Genomic DNA, 24352 nt, shown 5'->3' with positions numbered 1-24352 from the left:
AGGAAATGATGTTATATGGTAGAATAAAAGCGAAAACAATAACCAAAAATATATATTGTTGATGATTGATTTGCCAAGTAAGAAAATTTATGAGATAGCAACTTGAAGCTGTGAGTGGACTTGAGAGAGCTTAGAAGTGATCACTTGAAAATAAGTAAGCAGCATTAACATCTGTATTATACATATTAAAGCAGGCTTCCATTTTCTTAATGCATTGAGCATTATCATGACAGACAGCATTCATTATTTTCATATTCCTTTCATATAATCAAAGTCCGACCACTGATCATTTTTGTCTGCTTAGGTTTATCTTTACAATGCTTCAACAATTTTTCGATTTCATACCCATTGAGATTAGATACTAGTGCTCGAATTCTTACATGTGGTCAATCTACTAATGCAAATCAAGTCCAAAATCTTTTGATGGTTAGAATATGCAAGAAGTATATTTTAAGCCAAGTCTTTTATTTCGCCAACTAAGCAAGCGTGCATTTGGGCTTAATTATTTGAGAAATTAAATTCAGAGTTCTCTTAGAGTAAAAATTTTCTCACGTATATTTTTCTCTTTCAACACTTTTCTTAACAAAAGCAATTATTGCAACATATGCTGAGCGAGCAAAATTTATGTCGGCAACTTTGACTTTTTAAGTTTGAAATCATTACAGACAAACTTTATCCTTTCTTTATATTTTTATTATTTGGGGTCATATACACCTAAGCATAACATGCATCAAAATGCTTACACATTCATTGTAATTCAGAGTATGAATATTTGTATTGACATTTGACAAGTCCTTTCTTGAACAACGTCTTTGTCGGCGTACGAGTATGGTGATGACATTTCGTCCGAAAAAGTTGTCGCCTTCATGTTATGTCTTACATCCATATTTTAGAACATTTAAAACATGAAAATGATAACAGTTCTCTAAAAGTATCTGACATAAAATGCTCAAAGAGTCGCAGTTTTTAGTGTTTTTTATGTAAAACGGTTCTACCTGCATTGTCAAACAGACAATAAGTGCGACGACAAAAAATTTTGACCTTTGAATGAATAACTTATAAGGTAATCTGAGGGAAGCCACTGGCTTTCTATACTGCTATTTGCTGAATAAAGTTGAGTAATACTGCTGAGAATTGCATGGTTTATGAAAATGGCTGATCGACCACAGAAACTAAATGACGCTTTAAGTTACCTATTTATGATATTCTGATTAATGTGAGAATTGTCTTACCACTCTAAAAAAGGTAAATTCATTAATTTGAGAACAGTTTCTTACATATACATTGCACCATGTATCAGACACAAAGGACTAAAATTAAGAAAATTGAGTCATTGTTCAATCAATCTTTTCCAGCAGTAAATTATACTGATATGGCCGCTCAAAGGTGCGTACTTTACTTTTGGGTTAAGTTAAAACTTGATTTTGAAAGTTGTATGTTTAGCTTAAATAACACTTAACGTTCTGAAAGATTTCTCATGTATGTCAACGCGTAGTTTACTTTATATGCCGAAAAATTCTTATAAAATGTCCTCATGCAGACAACATTACTTTGGATCCAAAAGATTCCATATTAAAATGTCCCCATGTAGCCTGATTAGTTTGAGTTCAAAAATATTCTCAAAATTGTCTCCAAGTAGATTAGTCTTGATCCAAAAGACTATTTAAAAAATTTCCTAAAATAGATAAGTTCAGACCCCATAGATTTCTCGTAAAATGTCCCAGTGTAGATCAGTTTGGATCCGAAAGAGCTTCATTATCGACATTCGACAGATATGCAGAAAACATTGAATTCTGCTTTACACAAATCAGTAATGTCTTAATTCAAACAATACACCGAGATTTCTAATTTGTTTTCGTATTTTCTTTTTATGTGGTCTACATTCATTATGTCGTTTGAAACTTCTAATCTTAGTTCATTTGCGCCATGCTGTCATAGTTATCAAGTCATAGCGATCAGATCAAACACATTCAAAGATAAAAGCAACGCTGTGTTGTTAGTTTTATTGTCAATTTGAAGCGTAAATTGAGTTTTAGGAAACAACTTTTTGTGAACTTCAACCAATAAATATCGGATATTGTATATTAGAGTGCTACGACAGAGTTGCAACTCATATGCTAATATGTGCAAGCGATAAATAATATCACTGTAAATGTTTATAGCGTAGCTGTCGAATTTACGATGTCATAAGGGCCAGTTGATGTCACTTGCTGACATGCCTGTAAAGAAAGGCTTGATGTCACCTCAAAATGTCTTTATTGAAACTATTATAAGAAAGTTCGATGGCTCACGTAAGTATTGATCTGTTTTGTTTGATATAACTCCAAACAAAAGGAGTACATATAGAATGTTTATAATAAACAATCACTTAATGAGACGTCTCATATTCATATAGCTGAAAGGAATTTCATTTTGGGAAATGCTCAGTTTGTTGATATCCCAATCGTATATTCTAATGAAGGATTTTGTCGTTTAACCGGATACAAGCGAACAGAATTGTTGCAAAAGCCGACAAACTGCGATTTCTTATGCGGTCAGGGAACAGATCCCGTTGCTGTGGAAGCCATCGGAGACGCTTTACGTACAAGTGACGAAAAGAAGGTTCAACTTCTCCTTTATAAGAAAAACGGCAAGTAAATTTCTTAAACTGTTTGTCTTCCACATTTTCTGGGCTCAACAGAGATTTTCTATCTTAATTTAAATTTTCTACAATGTTTTAAATTTTTAAAATCATCAGTGGTGCTTGCAACAAACACAGAATGAATTTTAATTAAAAATCTCCGTGCTCAAATTTCTCATTGAGTTAATGATGTATTGCTGTGAGCCGTATTATCGTTGTAAAATGTTGGATGAAGACAACGTAATTGTCTCCAGGATTTTCGCAAGGTGACGCCAAAGAAAAATTGTTGTCGAAAATAAAATTTTTGAGTTGTTGGAAACAAGTCGCCATTCGATGATTTCTAAAATTTTAATTTTCGAATTTGAATTTGTTAATGTTGCTTTAATTTAAAAAAGAGTTTAGTTTAACACGTTTTGCATTTAATCATATGTAAAAAGTATGTAAACAATACACGGTTGGATTGCAATCTAAGATAACTTATCTATCAAAATAATTAGAAGTTCATTGTTGTGTTTTTAGCAAAATATTAATGCAGTCTGAGCAGAAGTATTTTAAATGCTATATTAATATTGTCTTTTTACGTGATATTTTGACCACAGCCGAAGAGTATCTACGAAGTGTATCATCCATCAGTCACTACGATGTATTTCGATCGTTTTAGATCGCAAAGAAAATGAAATAATTTGACATTGTGTTAGTAATCATATAACTATTTTCCTGTACTACAAATGAAATTTCAAAATAAAAAGAAACAAGATGAAAACCAAACAAACACGAAATATACATGATTTCGAAAACCTCTTCACATGACATCTGGTTTGTTGCCCGCAATTTCAACATTGGCAGTTTATTCGTGACGTCACTACATCAACATCAATATAAAAACGAAATCAATCAACATAAATTTGCAAGAATATAGATGTCTTCTTCAAGCTTTCTGATGAAATGATTCAAGAAAGATGTTTAATCACAAGTACAAAGTTGTACATGTTTGCACGAATATATGATATCTTGCATATTTGTATATATGGTATCTTTTTACATCAACAAAGAAACTAAACACTTTCAACAAACACCTATTTAGTTTGGTATTTAAACATTTTCAACAAACACCTATTTAGTTTGGTATTCAAACATTTTCAACAAACAACTATTTTAAAATTTTCAACAAACACCTATTCAGTTATAACTGTGGTAATAAGTTATAATGCATCAGCCAAAATGGTGATGAACATTCAAACAAGACCACATCATATAATTATTTGCAGCATATAATACAGTAAACAGTCTTGGATGTGATGAAAAAGAGCAAGTTCTGTAATGTTGAATGATACGGTGGTCAATTGACCATTTATATTTCGCACGTTTGAACTGAAGTCAGAAAAAAACACCAAGACATCAAAATTATAGTCAAGCTGTCGTGTCATTAACTACGCTTTTTTCTCATCCACAACAGGAACAGCTTTCTTATGCTCTTTACTGGTAGCTCCAATTAAGAATGAAAATGGAGTGATTGTTATGTACATTGTGAACCTGGAAGATGTCACTACTTCACCAGATCTAATAGATGTCAATATAGGTGAGTATATTTAAAACTTTTAGTTCTTTCATTGTCCCCCCCGTTAAATTTTAGCATTACAACTGGATTGGACCATTAGCTACGTTTTTTTCGTGATTCGTCAAAACACTTTTGGCAGTCATGACTTTTCAACATGCTTTATTTCAGTATAATTTAGCTACTGGCAGATTGATTTCGTTTTTGCTGGAGTAGCATTTGCGTGATTTAATCTTTAAATGTTAGCAACACAATGTGTGCAGCAAGAATACACTTGTTCTAATTAAGCTCATTATTCAAGCTTAAGCTCTTTATTCATTATATTTCAAAGTCTGTTCTCGTTCTTGATTTGTCGAAAAGCGACGGAAAATTCTCAATATTCTCGTTGTATCAGCATCATCGTAACATATTAGTAATTTTGAACGTGTAAGGTCTGTCCAAGAATAACCATTATTTCGTCTGATCTCGTCCTCGTGTTATAGCTACTGGTTATGTCCCTGTGTGGTCATCTGTTTTCAAAAAAAAAACGCGCAAAAAATCAATATGTTTTAATAATAGATATATTCATATAGCAGACGTCAACTGCTGTGGCATACATAGCGCAGCTGAGTCATTCTGAGAAACCTATCAAAACAGAAAAAGCGGGCAAAAGTAATATTGATTGCTTTTAGGAAAAACGAGGTTTTTGCAGTTTTTGCCATCACGTTGTTTCGAAATTCATCTTTTAAATATGCCAAGCTAGATGCAAAGAAAGTGTTGGTGGTAATGAAACTCTGGAATTTACCAATTGATTATTTTTTACAAATTTTTATCAATACATGCATTTACGACAACAAATTAGAAAAATAACAGGTTTCTTTAATGATAGCGTTTCGTCTTTAACATAAAAAATCTCTAGATACGATGAAAATTAATTATTTACACGAGGCTTTAAATATAAGCAGATAGTTGTATGTTTACAGGGTAATAAATTACATGTCAACAAAAAGATGTTGTTCCAGTTAAGGAAGAGATTTACAAGTGATCTCATGCTCTGGTGTATAAATAACGAGTGGTTTCACCCACATACGATGCGGAACAGCCCCGACACTTAAATGTGCGCACAACACAAGTTCTCAGAAACTTGGGAACCCTATCCTTAAAAGGAAAGAAAGAGAGACATCCCTTACGTCGAAGACGAAACGCCATCATTAAAAACACGTTTTTCTAATTTATCGTAATGGTTTTATTAAATGTCTTATGTTGAGCTATAATATTCACAATAAAAATTCGCTTTCCGACTGGAAAATATCTGGCCACGATTTTGAAAAACTGTTTTGAAAGTGTTTCAAAACAATACAATGACAAGAACTGACAAAATATCGTTTTTGTAAGACAATTTATATAATGCTTATCTTACGACGTTTTTGCTTTATTTTTGAATGTATACAATATGACAGTTGATAAATTCAGTTTTCTTGTAATGTCAAGAATTATAAAGGCCAAAGTTTGCATTATTCGAAGCCGAAAGCTTGGAGTATTAAACTCCAATGTGTTCGAGGTCAACGTCATACCATTATGTCATTGCACGAATTTTCACAATTTAAAAAACATGTAGAAAGAAAAATTGACAGTTATTATTTTTTCATCGTTGTGGCTATTATTCAGCGTTCACTGAAGAAGCATTGTTAGACTATACGTTTAAACAATACTTCATGTTATTTCATCAATTACACTCAGTTGATGTAATACCAATGTCTATTGCATGGAAGAGAGAAGCTCTGTGCAAGATCTTAGGTGTAATTTCTAGATGTGACAACAAAAACCAATTCAGAGCTTCAATTAAAACATTCACAGAAAACCGTTTGTGAGAACGCAGTGACAGAAATTTCTCTTGACAAAATTTGCTGGCTAATGGTGAAACTGTAGAAACTCGTTGTATACGCCACGTTTAGCAGTCTTAATGATTTTACTTCTAATAAAAGTTGCAATTGGATGGGCATCGACGAGCAAGACCAATGGATTTTAGCATTGTCATAAATGTTTTTTTCGATAAATTTGTCTGGATGAATTCTTATGTTCATTGATTTGACTCTATGAAATGTCGTTTTTGTAATTCACGATTGGCTTTACGACTGTTTTTGTCAGTATTTCTTTTTAGGCAATTTTCTGCGTCATCGGTGAAATGTAAGAAGCAAATATAGCTCCCTGAAATAATTAATATAAGTTTTATTTAGCAGCTGCCAGCTGCTGCTTAAAGAATATCTCATGAAATACACAACGTGAGGACTAAAGTTGTAATGTCAGACAATATATCAGTCAAAAATGTCACGAATTATGGCATTGAGTTAATCTATGTTCTGCTGTGTGCAAAGTTAATCGATTGTCTGCTTTGTTCAACACATCATCATAACCTGTACAATTGGTAGATATTTTCATTTATTATGACAATTTTCGATCTACGTTTGAGATACAAAGTGATATGAAAATTTTATCAATCTCATCAATTTCAACAATATTGAATCTTCTCGCGGTGAGTGTATTGTTATATAGCAAGTATATAAGATCAAGGTAGCTGCTGTGCTTGAAAAAATAAACGTTTGAAGTAGAGTATTGCTATATATAGTATGTTTTCTGAAAATCATCAAAGGTTTTCAGACCTTCAATAAACATCAAAACTTTATTACATTCAGGTATTTCTGTTGAAGTATTTGCTATGAGGTCATAAGACCTCAATAAAACGTCAATATAAACCAACTTGTGAAGTATGCCTACAGTATAAACAATGTAAGTTAATTATAGGTGAGAAAGTCAACGCTTGGGAAGTAATTCGAAGACGAATATCAAAAGGTGCATTGAAGCTCACGTCAAGTGATGTGATGTCAGAAAACGATCCAAATAATATCGAGCTTAAAGAGTCGTTAATGCAGCCTTGCATATCGCCAACAGAAAATGGCACATGTGGTGGAAATCATGATAAACACCTTGTAGTGTGTCGAAGATCCATTGAAAAAGAAGCATTGATATTTGACTACAAGCGAAGACGAGCGACATCTTGTTTTGAAATATCTCCAAGTATGGTGGAGGATCTCAAAAAGGAAGATCAACGGCAAGACAAAGCTGATTCACTGGACAATTTTTTCGCCAAACTAAATGCCAGAAAACATAACAACGTTTCTGCTGTTAATCATAAAAAAACTCGACAATCCATGACAAGCGTTCAAAGTTTCGGCAAACTGACGGTGAATTCCAGAAAGCAATCCTTACCGGAGCTTAAGCCTAAGAAAACTGAAAAGTTTGCCCAGGTATGCGTAGTTTCCTTGAAAACTTTAAATAAAAACTGCTAAAATACAGAGAGAATGAACTCAAGAAATCATTGATCACACCTTTCAATGGTAACAATTCACGGCTAATGTGCGGGAAGTTGAAAAATAAACAAAACAAATACTGCTCTAATTTCTTTCAAAACCCGCATTTTATATACACTGCCCGTTTCTTTCACAAGTAAAGAAAAAACATAAGATATTTTATAGGTTTGGCTTTTTCTGAAAGCGTGTAGTTTGAAGCAGATCTTGTTTTTATCTTCAGGTATTATCACTTGGCACTGACGTTTTACCTGAGTACAAAACTCAAACACCTCCAGTTCATCGATGGACAATACTTCATTATTCACCGTTTAAATCAATTTGGGATTGGTTCATTTTGGTTCTTGTGACTTATACAGCTATAGTAAATCCCTATATGGCATCATTTGCCTTGGCTATAGAACAGGAAGGAAAAAATTTATACTCTCATCCACTAACGATCGTTGATTACGTCGTCGATTTTATGTTTGTTGTAGATATAGTTATAAATCTTCGTACAACTTACGTTGACTTGAATGGTGATTTTGTAAGTCGGCCACGTAGAATAGCAAAGCATTATATAAAAACCTGGTTTCTCATCGATGTCGTGGCGGCTATTCCTTTCGAATTGCTCTATATGATTGCAAACACGCAGCAGGTAAAAAATTCATTTTGGTCATTACTAACCAATGACTATACATTAACACATTTATAGATACGCATGATTATGTAAGAAAAGAATTAATTTAATTTAGCGATTGTTTTCGTTCATAATAAGTACACGTAGTATAGAAAGCAAGGCCGTTAGAAGTAAATCAAAGTGTGGAATGATGGGAGAGGAGGAGGGTAGAGGTACACTAAAATGTACTTGTGCAAGAATGTATAGCATTATACCTTGAGTGACACATGTGGGTAGTTAAACCTAGTTCTCAAATAGTTGCTCAAGTCGCTTTAGTCGTCTCTAGAACGAAAGCCGATATAAAGCAGAGCACCATCCAGAAGATTAAAAGTACTTGAACGACTTATAAGAACCAATTTTTACATGTAATCCTTTGGAAGTAAGTGTATAATGCTATCTCTATACCATCGACAGCCTTATCGGGCATTAAAACAGCTTGGGTTTGAACTAAATGAAATTTTAACATCGTCAACAGAATAAAAGTAGTTTGAAACAGGTCTTTATGAAGGTCCAAGTCTTCACCTGATTTTCTTACAAAAATGGCCGAGCCCTGATTTGATCACTGTGAGCGGGGGTTAAGCTAGTTTGATAGATTGTTGATAAATTTATGCTCGAAACCGTTAATAAATTTACTGATGTCTTTATAAGTTTTCATCATTTTACAGACCACCACATTGTTTGGTTTATTAAAGACAGCTCGTTTGCTGCGTTTGGTGCGAGTTGTACGAAAGTTAGATTACTATTCAGAGTATGGAGCAGCAGTTTTATGTCTTTTGATGCTGGCGTTTGCATTGATAGCTCATTGGCTGGCTTGCATTTGGTTTGCCATTGGTAACATCGAGCATAAAAATCCATCGGTAAAAGGATGGTTGGATTCCTAGCTGAAGATACAAATCAACCATACAATGGTACGCATTCAAGTGGACCAAGTCAAAAATCCCGATACGTCACCGCACTATACTTTACACTGAGCAGTTTAACAAGCGTGGGATTCGGAAATGTTTCACCCAACACAAATGCAGAAAAAATCTTCAGTATCTGCATCATGCTCATAGGATGTAAGTATTCTATGAACAACATCAGGTCACTTGAGATTGCATTGAGATAGTCAACTCTGTTCAAAACGTGCCCAATTTACTTTCGTTGAATTCGCATTAAACATCGAAAATTAGCATTAAAGCTTACATTGCTAATATTTTTGCTGTGATAACATAACGTCAAGATACACAACAAACAGCCGACAGACGGGTCCTATCTTATCTTTTGCATAATATTTCTTTTCAGCTTTATTCTATGCAGCTGTGTTTGGCAACGTGGCAGCAATAATTGCTCGTCTTTACTCCAGCACTGCACGATTTCATGAACAAATGCAGAAATTACGAGAATTTATACGTTTTTACCAACTACCAAAACATCTGCGACAAAGAATTGAAGAATACGCACATCATCAATGGTCCTATACAAATGGCATTGAAATGAACGAAGTAAATTAATTTTGAAATAAATGAATACTTTTTCATTATCCCAATAACCTTTGCGATTGTTATTTAAGGTTATGCAAAGCTTACCAGATTGTCTTCAAGCAGATATATGCGTTCACATGCATCGGCAGTTAATCACAGAGAAGAAAGTTTTTGCGTCAGCTACTCGTGGTTTCCTGCGAGAATTTTCTGTAAAATTGAAAACGATTCATCTACCACCAGGAGATTATATTCTCTTTAAAGGAGATGACGTTGACAGCCTTTTCTTTATCACTCGAGGAACCATTGAAATAGTTGATGATCGAGAACTAATTCTGGCTATTTTGGGTATGTTTTCGTGCAAAGTTTTCTTTGAAACTTCCCACTATTGCGACCAGTGGAAAATTCACGTATAACATGTTCACGTATATTATGTTATTTTCCAGAGAATCATTCGGGACAATTTTCATCTTTTGAGCGCGATTATTTTTGCATTTCAATCATTCATAAATTATCGAATCGAATTTCCTATGATTTTGCGAATTCTTGTATTTTTATTTTACTCTCAATTGAAAGAGGGATGAAAAACAATTTCTTCCTTCGAAAAATTTGATTTCCGTAACAATCGTCATTGCGCATGCGTTGCAGAGTTCGAAAAATTTTTTGCCAACTTCCTGGCGAGACTTCACGAGCTCGAAATTCTTGGATTATATGCGTTCACATGCACCGGCAGTTCACAAACTAACGCCATAATTCTCCATATTTGCAATGGATGCACAGCTCATAATAGGTGGAACAAAAATTGAGAGAAATCTTTAGAAAGATATCAGCTCATCACATCTTCTTGAATAGAAATATTTAGGGTTGAATCAATAAGTTATAAGTAAAAATGTGTATAAGTTATAATCCATAAGACCTTACACGTCGTCTGTACTGGTAGAACAACTCGCGAATTATGAGCTTGAAATAATAAAAATCACCACAAAGTATTCCAAAAAACACAAAAACATTTAATTTACACCATCGTTCACATTATGTGAAGTACTGACTAAAGCATTTCGGCAATCATAGTAAGACCATGGTAGTTTGGTTACTTAGTGATGAAATGTAATCGAAAACCTTGGGAGGTTAGTGAAAGTCCTTGGGCTTTCAATTTAATCACTAAGTGACGTCACCACTTATAATAGTAATAAAATTATTCAAAAATCAGCGCTGCCCTTGTATCTATAGTTCTAATCTGGTTTAAAAGATTGATTATATATTTTAACTTTTTATCAAATGCAATCCAATAGGCCAAGGAGACACATTTGGTGATGATTTCCATGTCGATCCACTGGGTGCAGCTAAGAAAACTACCGGCAATATTCGAGCATTGACGTACTGTGATCTTCGTGAAATATCACGTGACGACCTTATAAATGTTCTTAGAAAGTATCCACATTTTTGGGAAACGTTCCGCAGTGAATTTGAAGTGACATACAATCTGTCATGTGAACATGAACAGGTAGCTATAAAGTTTCCAGAAAGTTGATAAATTACCTAAGCGTTGGTTGAACACTAGTTTACCTACTCTTTCCACCCAATCCAAATTATTTGGTACCGCATCTGGTACCAAATTCTCTTAACACTGATTCCCACAATCATGATACCAAATCATCTGGTACCAAATTCACTTAACACTGATTCACACAATCATGATACCAAATCATCTGGTACCAAATTCTCTTAACACTGATTCACACAATCATGATATCAAATTTCATAGACCTGTTGTGTGGATCGTGCATTAAAGCTGAATGTTTTATTTTCAGACAAGATCTCGTGCAGATAGCAAAACATCGATCTATGATGAGAATCACGAAATGCGAAATCAGAAATGTGGACACATCCCAATAATAATTAAAACATCACCGAATGGAGAAGCCACCATTCCACTTCTGGGGTTGAACGCAGACAAACATACAGCACGAATTGAAACTCACAATAAACTGCATCGTGAACAGAGAGATACCAAAAACACCTCGGTGGATAATGGTAGGAATGAACAATCGGGGAATATTCACGATAACCTAGCTAACAAAACATTGGAAACGCGTTCATGTATGGAAGAGATGAAAGAAGATATGAAGAATTTCTCTCTGAGATTGAAGAGACTTGAAGATAAAATCGATAGCAATGTTGAAGGAATCCGCAAGATTTTAAAATATTTCCAAGACAACATTACCTCAAGTGAAATTGAACGAAATTCATCTGTAAAATATCCTGGGAATTTAGGAAGATAATCGTGGTACAAAGTTGGGTATAATGTTTACGGGTTACATTTGACTTGTATATCCTTTAAATCTCGAGTGAAAATTATTTGTGTTAAAAGGATATCCTAAATAACGTACGTACGTATATGTATATACAACAACATCGTCCGAGAAGTTTCATTTTATATCATAACAAAATTACTTGAGTAATTTCATGTGTCAAAAATGATGTCTGAGATGGAAACGTTTTGCCATCAGTAATCAATGTCAAATTTGCATAGAAAGTTAAATAGAAATGCAAACAGAAAGACCTTCAAAACATTGAAAGATCTTCTAATTATGTCACCATTCGGAGCAAAACGAAAGCGGTGTGTTCATTTCCAAAATACAAGAAGGATAATGTCACCATTCCGAGATCAGAGAAAACCGTGTGTTCATTTCCAGAATACATAACAATTATGTCACCATTCCGAGAACCGAGAAAACCGTGTGTTCATTTCCAGAATACATAAAAATTATGTCACCATTCCGAGAACAGAGAAAATCGTGTGTTCATTTCCAGAATACAAGAAAAATAATGTCACCATTCCGAGAACAGAGAAAACAATATGTTCATCATCAGAGCATGAAGGGAAGAACTGCTAACATCTGCGATGATCAAGTGTTTACAATCAACGAAATCCGTAACTTCAACTTGATATACATTCCATTTGTACCATTGATTTATTTTAAACGAGTATTTGGACTCACAACACTGCTCATCCAAATAGACGCAATATTAACTTTGAAATCATACGTCATTCAAAGTGTAAATTTTCTGAAAGTTTCTGTTAAATAAACAAAATGTACATGAAAATATCTTTTCCCTGTGATGAACGTTAAATGCAAAAAAACTGATTAACTGACCAAACAAGTTAAGCCAGACAAAAAACGTTAAAGGCAAAAAAAACTGATTAACTGACCAAACAAGTTAAGCCAAACGAAAAAACGTAAAATGCAAGAAACTGATTAACTGACCAAACAAGTTAAGCCAGACGAAAAAACGTAAAATGCAAGAAAACTGATTAACTGACCAAACAAGTTAAGCCAGACGAACGCATTATTTCCTAAAATGGTTTGTTGATTCCAACAGCGTTTTACAATGATACTGAAATTGATATTATGATAACTTACAATATCTTCTCCCTGCTCTCCGCCTATTTCTTGCTTTGCTTCGTATTAGTTTCTCTCTTTCCTGTCTTTCACGTTTGTCGACGTCAAACCAAGGAAGCTCAAATTCTCTAACGAAATACAAATACCATTCTTACACACAATTTATCTAGTTATCACTCATTAGATAAAGAATGATCTAAACCATGCAATAAACTCTAATAAAATACCAATGATATACATTTCTAGATATTACTATATAGTAACAACATCTTTAGATATCTATAAATTAACAAGCATATAGGGAAAATAAAAAAGCAGACCTTTAGAAATGAACCTATTGCGAAATTTCTATGAGTTATATGTTAATCGCTACACGCTAATCACACTGGTACATTACACAGCAGGTTAGATGTTGTGTTAAATGCGAAGGTTATTGTGCTTATAACTACGTGATTGTATTACAATAAAGATAAATAGCTAATATACGTACGAAGCTGACTGCACCCGTTGGCTTAGGATAATGATATGGATTGAAATTATCACAATACGTCAATTCTTAAAAGTCTTAGTTTTTAATACACCATGAATATATATAAAAAATATATATATTACATTTATTTAAATGCTCTTACGTTATAGGACAAGTTTGGATGGGCGCTCCAAATGCAGTCACAGGAACAGTTTCGCACATTTCAACTGTATCAACTGAGATAAAAAATAAGTTATTAGGGTAAACAAGTACTTTTATGAGACGCGTGTATGATAACAAGGCAGCAAATGGACACTCATTTAAATAGTGGCTGGAAGCAAAAGTTGACCAAACTATTCCTATACACCTGAAGTAGTTCCGATGCACCAAAAGATAATCAGCCTCAATCTCCATCATTATTTGAGAGACAAACTGGATGAATACGTTTTATGTCTTACTTTGAAAAAAATCAGGTAGCAGCGTCTCCTCGCGTGATTTTACTTCTCTTTCTGAAGCGATCTTTCTCCCTTTCAACCTTGCTTCTTCTCGTTGTTTGTATTTTTCCTCGAGTTCCTCGCGTTGTTTCCTAGCACGATAGTGTTGAATATCCCATCTAAAGATTGCACAATACATGTTAAGAGCGTTTTCTCTTAATCATGTCTTATCAAACTAATGTTGACGTCGACAAATAAGAGTTACGAGGTAAAGTAAGTTATACTTCTTTCTCCAGAATATTCTATGTGTGCATCAAATATATAAAGAAAATTTTACTGCGCGATGCTTTGTATGAGCAATAAATTCAAATGCGTTGAAAATAGATAACCGTAACGGCGTAAAAGCACTATTGATAATGCGTATTTATTAAATGCGCATTATGAAAATAGATTACTTGTTTTACAATGGGTGTGAGAAAGGAAAGTATACAATAAGTATGAGAATGAATAGTACAATATGAATAAGATAGTACAATATGAATAAGAATGGAGTGTACAATAGATGTGAAAATAGACAGGGCAAGTGTGAGGGTAGGCATATTAACCATAATATTGGAGGATATTTTTATATGCAGAGCACCTTTTCCTTCTTTTCTCGTCAGCTTCAGGTTTTGCGTGTCTTTTCCCGAACGTTTCGTCATCCATGTTCTTTAACATAAACATAAAATCCGTGAGTTCGAAAATAAGCAGAGATTACTAATTAAGTTCTACACACAAGTATAGTAGCTGCAATTCTACACATTCCTACCTCATAATCTGTTGCATCGTCACATTTATCTTCTTTAACGGAGGATCTTGTTAATGATCCACATGTTTGATGAGAAGATGCGTAACTTTCAATTATTCTAAATTGAGGAACTGAAAAGACAAAATCTCGCGTTATTATTTAAAACTAAGCTAGTTGTTCAAATTTGTAGAGTGTAAAAAATGAAAAGTTGTATGTCAGGAACCAATGTGTTCATCTACTTTATGAATACTTGAAGGCAAATGATAATCAACTTAAAAATGACAATAAACAATTTTTACTACATAGTTGGACGTACAAAGAGCCTGCAAAATTTTGACCCTCCCTTATTGAGCAAGAAAGGTAACATTTTCATTGGGATGTGATGTTAGCCAATTTATTGATAAAAACATTTTTCATACTTGGTACATCGTCTGAGCCAAAAGTTTCATCATTTTTTGGAGTTACATTTGCGTATTGTTGATCTTTAGTCAAAGATAAATCTTTACTCATGTATAATGTCTCAGTTTTTAGACACTTATTCATATTGACAGATCGTGGCATCGTAGATGAAATTATAACTGGTGCTGCCACTGGAATACTCTTTCTTCGCATTAGATCACTTAGAGATGGTTTTCTGCTAAAATCAACATAAATTGTCATATGTTAAAAATTATAAAGTTAACAAAGAATATTTAAAGTGTCTATGAAATGAAAATTTTGCAAATTAAATTATGTTTAAAATCACTAGAACTTTCAAAATGCCAGTGTACTTTCTAAAACAGTTAATGTATATCCCTTTTTATTCTGTGATTTTGACGTTTTTGTTATTTCCAATTTATCCAACTTTTTATTGCATAATGAGTTCCAGCAATGTTTCAAATACTCTTCAGTTTCCTGACAACTTTAGGTTGATGCCAGTAGGCAGTAATTTATACCATTAACCATGTCACAATGAAGAGAACTCTGTTCTTGTGAATTAAAGTATATCTAATAATTTTAGTTCCCATTATGCAATGTGACGTCAAAAGTTAGATAAGTTGGAGAAAGCAAAAACCTCAATATCTCAAGAATTAAAAGTGATATGCATAAACTTGTTTAGAATGTCCATTGTCATTTTAAAATATCTGTTGAATAGGAGTATTACTCAGACAGCAAACTTTTTGCTTCATTGGCACTTTAATGTAGAGTGTAGCACAAACCTTTTATGCAGACTTTTACGGTTCTTTGAATGAGAGAAAAAAGGAGATAGTTCATTATCATCATCATTATCAAGTTGACTCTTATGCATCATCAAAGTCATCCTTCGTTCCATGCGTTTTATTCTTGCTTCTAACTAAAGAATAAAAGAAAATTTGATTTGGTTTCAACTTCAACAGTCTAACAGTCTGTATTGTATTACATAACTAAATCTTTCTTTAAGAAACATAACAATATTCAACAGCATAATTCAAAATACTTGTCGTTCAGTGACAGATCTGCAAATGGAGAAACATTTGTACATCATTTATAAAAAAGTGATGCCAAGATAGATTATTTTTAATGTTCCTTATCGACAGAGTTATCACAACAAGAACTTTTTTCTTTTGATTTAACAAGTACTATCTCCTACATTTGATCCTAAAATTTGAGCAAATATCCTGGCTACCAATAAAGGATATTGACCACATAATTTATCTCACATTTGTTTGGCAAAATAAACACCTACTCAGAAGCTTTTATTTGTTATATCATTAAAGTTCAGATATCATTGTGAATGATTCAAATTACACCAATGAATGCTTGTCCTTTATCTCTGAACAATGTTATTCCCCATGGTAGTGAGCTTGAGTTGATAGGACTAATGTGAGTAAATAAAGTATTTTTATCTATCTATCGTCAATCTAATAAGTCTCTTACACATGTGTTGATTTATAATCATGATTTCCATGCTTTCTACCTAGGCATTTGCAGTGTTGCTTATGGCATGGTTTTCTATCTGATAGATTAATTAGAAGGAAACAGAAGCAAAAGTGCTTCAAAAGATTATTTTTTGCTACTCATAAAGTCGGCTGCTGTACATATTTCTCTCTGATTCCTGTGGGCTTGGGATCTCAACAGGTAGAGCAGTGGACTAGCCTCCAGAAGGTGCGGGTTAAAATCTCATCCAAGTCCCATGTTTTCATTCATTATAAAGACCGTGTTAGGATTCATATTATTATAAAGTTGAATGGTAGTCTCATACCAATATCATTCCTTAATAATATGGGTACCATTATGCAAAGTACATTAATAACAAAGTAATTTCTAAGAGAAAGATGATTGCTGCATAGGTCAGTTCAATTGATTTCCACTTTCAAATACATTAAGGGGGCACAACATCAACATGAAAAAAATTCCATGTGTCAAACCATTCAATAATAAAAGAAAAAAAATGTCCACCGTCAAAGTAACATTAATTATTCTTCATATTTGATTAGTATACTAATGCAATTGTTCAAATTATAAATACTGTAATTAATGCAATTTCTGGATTTGGAATGGGAAGAAGGAATTTTAAACTTTTTTTTGTGTAATCATTTGAAGTAATCAATCAATACAAGAATTCAAACAATAATTCGATCGATATGAACATAAGGAAAACTTATAAACATACTAGCATAAATGCATAACCATTGAAATTACTGTTTGGAGAAAGAGCAATGAGATTCATTGATATTTGAGCAAATATTTATTAGTCTTTGTAACAACAGTGAAATGTAAAGAAAAAAATTGCAAAAAGCAATTTCATCGAGATATATCAATATGGACTCCAAAGTATGAATTATAGATTTTCTAACAAAGAAAACAAGAAAACATGGGGTGAATAAATAATATATTCCCCATACAGACAAACAAGAAAATCTAAGTTCCAGTCCAATAAGACTCAGTCTCTGCTCAAACTACAACCAATAACAGTACAAGTAATATTTGCTGTTACAGTAGCCAGCCATTATTAGTCCAAAACTTTTCCTTGTTTTCTCAAAGTGAAAACAATAAATTTGAAAATTAACGATGTTCTGAAATGTTCAAAACAAGGCTAAAGAATAGCTATGCTACTGGAAGTGGGGGTAACAGCACAAGAAAATCAACTCAGAGCCACATAAGTATTCATCGTAATTAATTGATAAAACTAGAGTCACATGAAGTAATGACTAAAATATGGTTCCGGCCGCTGACTCACAAAACAAAGTCGGCAACATCAAATTACAAAAGTAAAGTCCTAAGTTTGCCGCTACACATCCACCAAAAATAAGACAAAAACAAAACCACACCTGTTCTTTTTCTTGTTTCAAATCAAGTATTTCTTTGTCCTTTTTCCTTATAATCTGCTCCTGACGCTCAATAAGGTTCGAATGCAACAAAATTAACTTCTCTTGGGGTGATGAAGATACATCAGAGTTACCATTATTGTTTGAGTTATTATCAAGAGAAAATAACTTTTCTTCCCCATAACCATCTATCGCTTTCATCGGGCTAGCTGAATTCGATTCCATTTTCACGCCACGTTCGTTAGTTTCATTAGTTTCAACGGATATCGCTATATTTCGTGGAGCCATAACACCATTCCTTATTTCGGCAGATAATGATTTCGCAAAAATTTCTATGTTCTTGGGGCTTTTACTCCTTGTATAGACAGATAATTTACTTGAATTTTCTAACTCTATGCCTGATTTTCCAGGCTCAGCAGCCATAACCATTGGTGAGAATAAATTTTCAACGCTCTTCCGAACGTATTTTTCCAATTCAAGGCAAGACTCATCAGGCGACATTTGCTGTATTTTGCCCGCCGATTACATGCATGCATGTGTCGAAACAATAACAGCCTCGTCTTTATGACAAAAAAGCTTCCGGCAACAATTTTGCGCGTGCTCCTCGTTTCAACTGATCTAAAAATAAACTGGATAACGTATCTCATTGCAAAAGATGTTGCAGCGTTGACAAACCGAAACTGTTCGCAAATTTTTTCTTTTAGCAATATCGTCACACCGCCAAGACCACCAATGATATCATATTCAATGCTGTGAAAACATGTCATTTAACTTACTTTCTTGATTTTCCAGCTTCATGAAGTGAGAAATTTTCAACACCCACTCTGTTTTGCAAGGGCCATATTCTAAGATTTTGATTACAAAGTAATAAAAATACCTACCATTGCTATAAACAATTTTTTTAACTATGTTATTTGTTAAAAAATCTGTGTTTGAGTGTGTAGTATCTAGATCTCACGATGCAAACGGTTTGAAACGATTCCTTTCATTTATTATACTGTGAGGTAACAAAACTTTACAGTTTACAGAGCGAGAAAAAAAGAGCCTCCCTACTACAATACCTCCATAAATATACGATTACCTACTTAACTACTTATTTTTACACTACAACTATACTTACTATACTTACAATGATCTATTTAAATATTTGTATGCTACAGAAATACAAATATTTCCTTCCGCTGTCTATATGGAATACGGTCACTAACCTAATCAGTACCATTCAATTTCTTTTACAGAGTTAATAGCCTTCTCTACGCTGATCTTTTTTCCACTCGAACCGAAATAAATTTTCTCCCCTATCTTCAATATTTCAACTTCGGAAAGTGAAACGGACAATGGACCCTTCTTGCCAATTGGCTCACAGTGTTTTTCAAACTTCAGGCGATTATCGTGAAGTATGCCTTTGACAAGTTTAGGTAAAGCAATCACGGCTCCTTTGGCTAGTTTAATTCCTTTGGGTCCAACATCAACAATTTTCGCTTGGCAAGAACGTCGTAAAACGAGTTCAAAACTGTGTGATTCATCTTCGATGCTCCACTTACGAATAACCGGTATTTTTGGCAAAAGTTTGTCGAACACAGCACACCACGTCAGATGTTCAGAGCACAAACGTTCAATATCGTGTAACGCCTTTTCTCGCTCACCATCAGATATGCGTTTGATGCTTTCTGGGTCACGTGGTTCAGGAGTGAAAGCAGGCGGTGAGCCATCATCCGGGTCATCACCTAGTATGCCAGGCGACATATATTCGTCACCTAGCGATATATCGAGAGACGTGGGTTGGTTGAAGTTTCCGGTGAGAGAATTCTCGAGGACTTGAATACAATGAACTAACCCAGTCCAATCACTGCCTGCTACTGCATCTCGCCACAATGGTAATTGTAACACAAATGAGAATGAGAACGCACGAAAGAAAATGTGACGTTCAAAATATAAAAGAAGACTTTTTCCATAGCGCTGCAATCTACTCATTGATTTTTGAAAGTGTTTATAATCATCAATTAAAGGATTAGAATTCCCAGCACTTTTCAAAAAATCATATACGTCATATTGGTCATCATACTTGTCAGGCATCACCGATATAAGTCGGCAGTCACTGTTAACAGTGTTCTCCAAATCATTGCTTTCACTACTTGGCGAAAGAGTATGCAATTCCCCCGGTTTTTCTTCACTTAAAGATACACTAGAATGATGGGAAGGGATGGTGCTTGTTACATTAAATGAAGATCCGTGTCTTGCACTCGAAAAATCTGAAGTAAGTGGTGCACTTAAAACTGGATGTTGCAATGTCAGTTCTGAAGGAGGGGATGCTGGAGGAATAGCGTCTTCAAAACTTGTGCCTGTCATTTCAATTCCCTGCCAGACTTCAGGTGAAACATTTCTGTCATACTTTTGAGCATGGTAAACGCCATTTACAAGTCTACGCCATTGTTTTCTCTTGCTATTCCAAGAAGATATCATATAATTTCCTTCCAAACTGCTCTCAAGCTTCAAGATCAGTTGACGGAATAAGGCACGTTGTATTTCTGTGTTTGTTAGCTTTTTTCGACGATAAGATGCAACACAAAACACGAGTAATGTGATAAAACTTGCACCAAGAAGGATTCCCACGGGTAAGAATGAATGTTTATCACCCAAACGCTTTGCAACGAATGCTGCTATGACTGCAACACTTAAAATAACAAACGAAGCGACACGAAAGTAACTGACTGACACGGAATTACACGAAGCAAATCCAAATATGCGTTCAAAAGAAAGCGTGAAGACTAGAGCAATTAGAGAAAGTGCAAACAGCAAACCCAAAACAAAATAGAATTCATCTGAAAACAATACAACGCTACCGATCATGACGGCTTTCACAAGATTTATCAACGTATTGTAGACTGGAGAAAATTTGATGTCCGCATCAGGACTGTCAACTTCACCATATTCTGTACCATAGACAATTGCAGTAATTGTGTACCAAAAGAACCCCCACAAACCAAACAAAGCAATACCACGATGTTCTCCTTGCCAGCATGATATTGACTCCTGGTCAATGAGTACCAATGTAAAATTACTGTGATTTGCCATCGCTCCAGGTACATTGGGATATTTACAAGCTACCAAGCCACATAATCCTTCAATAATTGAGATAAATAATGTATTAGAAAATATAGACATGAGTAGCCTCCATCCCCATTTGCTGCACACTTTCCTTCACGTAAATCTTCTAAAATATTTTCAAAAATAATTGGAGCTCCACAAATTACAAACCACGTCGTAAACGCTGCAACAGTGAGTGACAGTTTGAGTTCGAACGATAAAAAGTTGAAAAGCAAATAGTTTGAGTATTTATAGAGAATGCGGTTACCAGCCACTGGTATGCCGGACATGCTAAAAACAAGGGCTACCAATTGTAACATTTCGACAACCTCGAACACAATAATATGTACATTCTCCCAATTTATACGTACATAGTCATAAGGTTCTGGAGCAACGGAAAACTTGCTTCCTCGATTTCTTATTAAGATTTTTATCAAGAGTAGCTGGAGAACGACAAATGATAACCCATATGCAGCAATAGCGAAAGAAATTTTATTCCCAAAGCCATTGTTCAACATAACCTCACCAAAGTAAAAAGGGAATAAAAATGGGAATCCTAAAAAAATGAGGAAGAAGACAGTTGTGACAATATACGCCGTACATTTCTTAAACGAACATTTGAACACCGTCAACATAACATCTGCTGGTATTAATAAACCATAAAGTATCGCAGTAAAGATAAAACGCAAAGTACGCCAGTGCAATATCATGGTAAATAAATTAACGAAATCTTTAACAATCATTACTGGATATCGTTTGGCGGTAGCTCTAACTGCAGTCCAACTGTGTTTATTGAATATGTCAATGGTAATGTCCAGAATCAGACTTGGTGCTCGATATACAAAGATAAGCACAAAAAATATTCGCAGCAGAGTAATGCCATCTAAACAATATTCCTTTAATGATTTCATGATAATCGTATGACGATCATACCAACGACGATGCAAACTTATGAAGAGTTTAGGAGTACGGTATATCAAGATGATGTTAATCAAAATCAATATCATATCAACAATGTGACCACCGGGTAATGCCAACAATATTTTTTGAGTTTCCTTCCGGTCTCTTACGAATAGCCCACTTTTATTCGTCCAAAGTTTTACTTTAGCCGGTGTAAACTTCAAAAGATTGCTGTGCGCTGACTCGGCTTTCTCTTCAAACATTTCCATTTCTTTGCGATACTGGAAAAGATTTTTATCGTGAACAAGTGGAACTGGTTTTGCAAGATATGCAAGTTCACAGGCATAGAGACGAATCATTTTGTAAGGCCTTCTTCCTTCATACCAAATAACCGTGTCAATCAAATGAGCAAGATCAGTATATGCATCGTTCTCCATAATCTTCTCGCGTAATGCTCTCCACTTTTCTAAATATGGCAGACAAACTTGAGACATGCGTAAGCGTGCTCGTACAACATCAATTCCATCTTTGAAACACAGAGAAAACTCTTCATCCAACGCAATTCGCAGTTTTAATCGCGTTTCTTTGACCATATCAGGAATCCATTTTAAATGATTACTGACGAGACGATACTGCTTATGGTCGTCATCTTCGAGCAAGTACACCCAAGATGCAACGGGACGCATTATCATGAAAAGAAAAAACAAAACCATGAAAATCATATCGATGAATAACTTTCCCACTTCCATGAAAATAATCATAGCAAATTCAACATAAAAGTTCCCAGACTGAATAAGCTTTGACATCAAAGATGGTATTCTGTATACGGTAAGGAAGATGAATATAGAAGCTATCATGGCTGGTATATCAATAAATAGGAAAATGAAATGCTTGCAAATTGTCTTTCTGATTTTCCACGAAGCTGTACGAGATACAACGTATATTTCTGTCTTAGAAACAGCGCTCTCCGTAGATCGTCTCTCAGAGTCTCGTTTCTTGTACTTTCGTAAATCCTTTAGAAATGGATTCAGTCTCCATAGAGTAATGAAAACTATTGCTAAGATAAAGAAACAGGATAAATCCACGAACATCATTCCAGCTTGGTATACACAATTCTTTCTTATTTTCCACTCACTTTTTTGAATGTTCTTAATAAATCGCGGTAAACGCCATAACGTTATCAAAATGATAAGAAAACAAAAAATGCAAGGAATATCGACAAAGATGAGAAGAAATTGTTGGACAACAATGCGTCTGGCTTTCCATTGATAGCGATTGGACAGTAAATTCTTAGTAGGGTTGTCAGATTTTTGTTTCAGCAGTGTTTTAACAAGAAACACAGAACGCCATGTGACTAGTGTTAAGCAACATAAAAGTAAACAAAGAAGGTCTACAAATAATAAAAATAAATGCTTAAAAGCCACATAGCGCCAACGACTCCAACCACGAGTCTTTCGTATTTTTTTAACCTCGTGAATATAAAAGGGTAAACGCCACGTAATGACGACAAACAATAGCACGAATACACAAGGAATGTCGACAAACAATTGTAAAATTGTAAGAGAATAACTTTTCGCCATTCCCACTTAAAATAATCATATTGACGAAGCTTCTTGACAAGAATAACGGAGCGCCAAGACAATAATGTGATGAAAAGCAATGGGATGCATAACATTCCTGTAAAATGTTGAAGAAAACAACGAGCCACTAATTTTCGAAGTGCAAAACCACCAAAGTATAACTTATCAATTCTATGATTATAGTCGCACTTTATTCCTTTCTCTTGAATTTCTCGCACCATGGGAATGTAAAGCAGGCCAAAAGAAAAAACAAAAAGAGCGAGAGCCATGAACATCACTGGTATATCGAAAAGGAAGATGCAAAATTGAATGATACCAAATAACCGCCATTCAACCATACTGTCCATGTCGATGAACTGTCTTATCATACATGGTAGTCTTATTATCGTTAGACAAGCAAGGATGTTGAAAATAAGACCCAACAGATCAAGAAAACGAAGTAAAAGAAACTTACAGAACACATAAAATGACCAACACGACTTCCGGACAATCCAAGTGATACAGTCAACTATTTCCGACATCTTAAGACTTTTTGTCAAAATAAACTTCTTATTTTCTTAGTCAGATGTGCCAAGATTAGTGTCAGGAGAAAATACGTTCAATCAAATCACAATTCAGGAACATCCTTAAAATCAAATATACAATAAATAATTAATATACATTTGGAACCAGTGGCTGGAATATAAAGAAAGCAAAAAAACGGCTCGTAATTGAAACGCTGTAAAACGATCTATTTAAATCAATTGATGTTTAGTATCAATCAATCA

The 24352-nt window shown here is 34.3% G+C and overlaps 3 protein-coding genes across 6 annotated transcripts; 1 reads left to right on the top strand and 2 right to left on the bottom strand.

Moving 5' to 3' along the window:
- The first annotated feature begins 2000 nt into the window (after positions 1-2000).
- On the top strand, positions 2001-12745 carry LOC124439849 (potassium voltage-gated channel subfamily H member 6-like). Its single transcript, XM_046990114.1, is given in 11 exon segments — positions 2001-2291; positions 2396-2629; positions 4077-4199; positions 6957-7459; positions 7743-8156; positions 8843-9050; positions 9053-9235; positions 9462-9661; positions 9730-9985; positions 10930-11141; positions 11449-12745. Coding segments are annotated over 11 exon segments (2895 nt in total). The 5' UTR covers positions 2001-2200; the 3' UTR covers positions 11920-12745.
- Positions 3944-24128, bottom strand: LOC124439850 (male-specific lethal 1-like 1). Of its 4 annotated transcripts, XM_046990115.1 has the most exons (10): positions 24040-24128; positions 18022-18636; positions 15931-16064; positions 15151-15368; positions 14753-14862; positions 14585-14652; positions 13969-14123; positions 13674-13746; positions 13063-13169; positions 4372-4684 (listed from the first exon to the last, which is right to left on the bottom strand). In XM_046990115.1, exons 2-10 carry the CDS (start codon positions 18517-18519, stop codon positions 4665-4667), a joined length of 1383 nt encoding a protein of 460 aa, XP_046846071.1. In that variant the 5' UTR covers positions 18520-18636; positions 24040-24128; the 3' UTR covers positions 4372-4664. The 4 variants fall into 4 exon arrangements, with proteins under 4 accessions (XP_046846072.1, XP_046846071.1, XP_046846074.1 ...); XM_046990116.1 differs by lacking the exon at positions 24040-24128 and having other exon boundaries at positions 3944-4684; positions 15151-15365; XM_046990118.1 differs by lacking the exons at positions 4372-4684; positions 24040-24128 and adding an exon at positions 9549-9633.
- Positions 18988-24106, bottom strand: LOC124439848. The gene is given in 3 exon segments (XM_046990113.1): positions 18988-21200; positions 21203-23557; positions 23560-24106. Coding segments are annotated over 3 exon segments (4872 nt in total). The 3' UTR covers positions 18988-19230.
- Positions 24129-24352: the final 224 nt, after the last annotated feature.

This window comes from Xenia sp. Carnegie-2017, unplaced genomic scaffold (genome assembly GCF_021976095.1).
Source record: "Xenia sp. Carnegie-2017 unplaced genomic scaffold, XeniaSp_v1 HiC_scaffold_2, whole genome shotgun sequence".
Lineage (NCBI taxonomy): Eukaryota > Metazoa > Cnidaria > Anthozoa > Malacalcyonacea > Xeniidae > Xenia > Xenia sp. Carnegie-2017.
The sequence above is the reverse complement of the archived record's forward strand: the minus strand, read 5'-3'. Positions and strand labels throughout refer to the sequence as shown.

Excerpts from the sequence above, each read along its gene's own strand:
- LOC124439850 (XM_046990115.1), bottom strand. The coding sequence starts at position 18,519 with ATGTCGCCTGATGAGTCTTGCCTTGAATTGGAAAAATACGTTCGGAAG. Across the intron at positions 14,863-15,150 it reads TGGCTCAGACGATGTACCAA|TTCCTCAATTTAGAATAATT; the intron begins GTATGAAAAATG and ends TTGTCTTTTCAG. Across the intron at positions 13,747-13,968 it reads GCTACCTGATTTTTTTCAAA|TTGATACAGTTGAAATGTGC; the intron begins GTAAGACATAAA and ends TTTTTATCTCAG.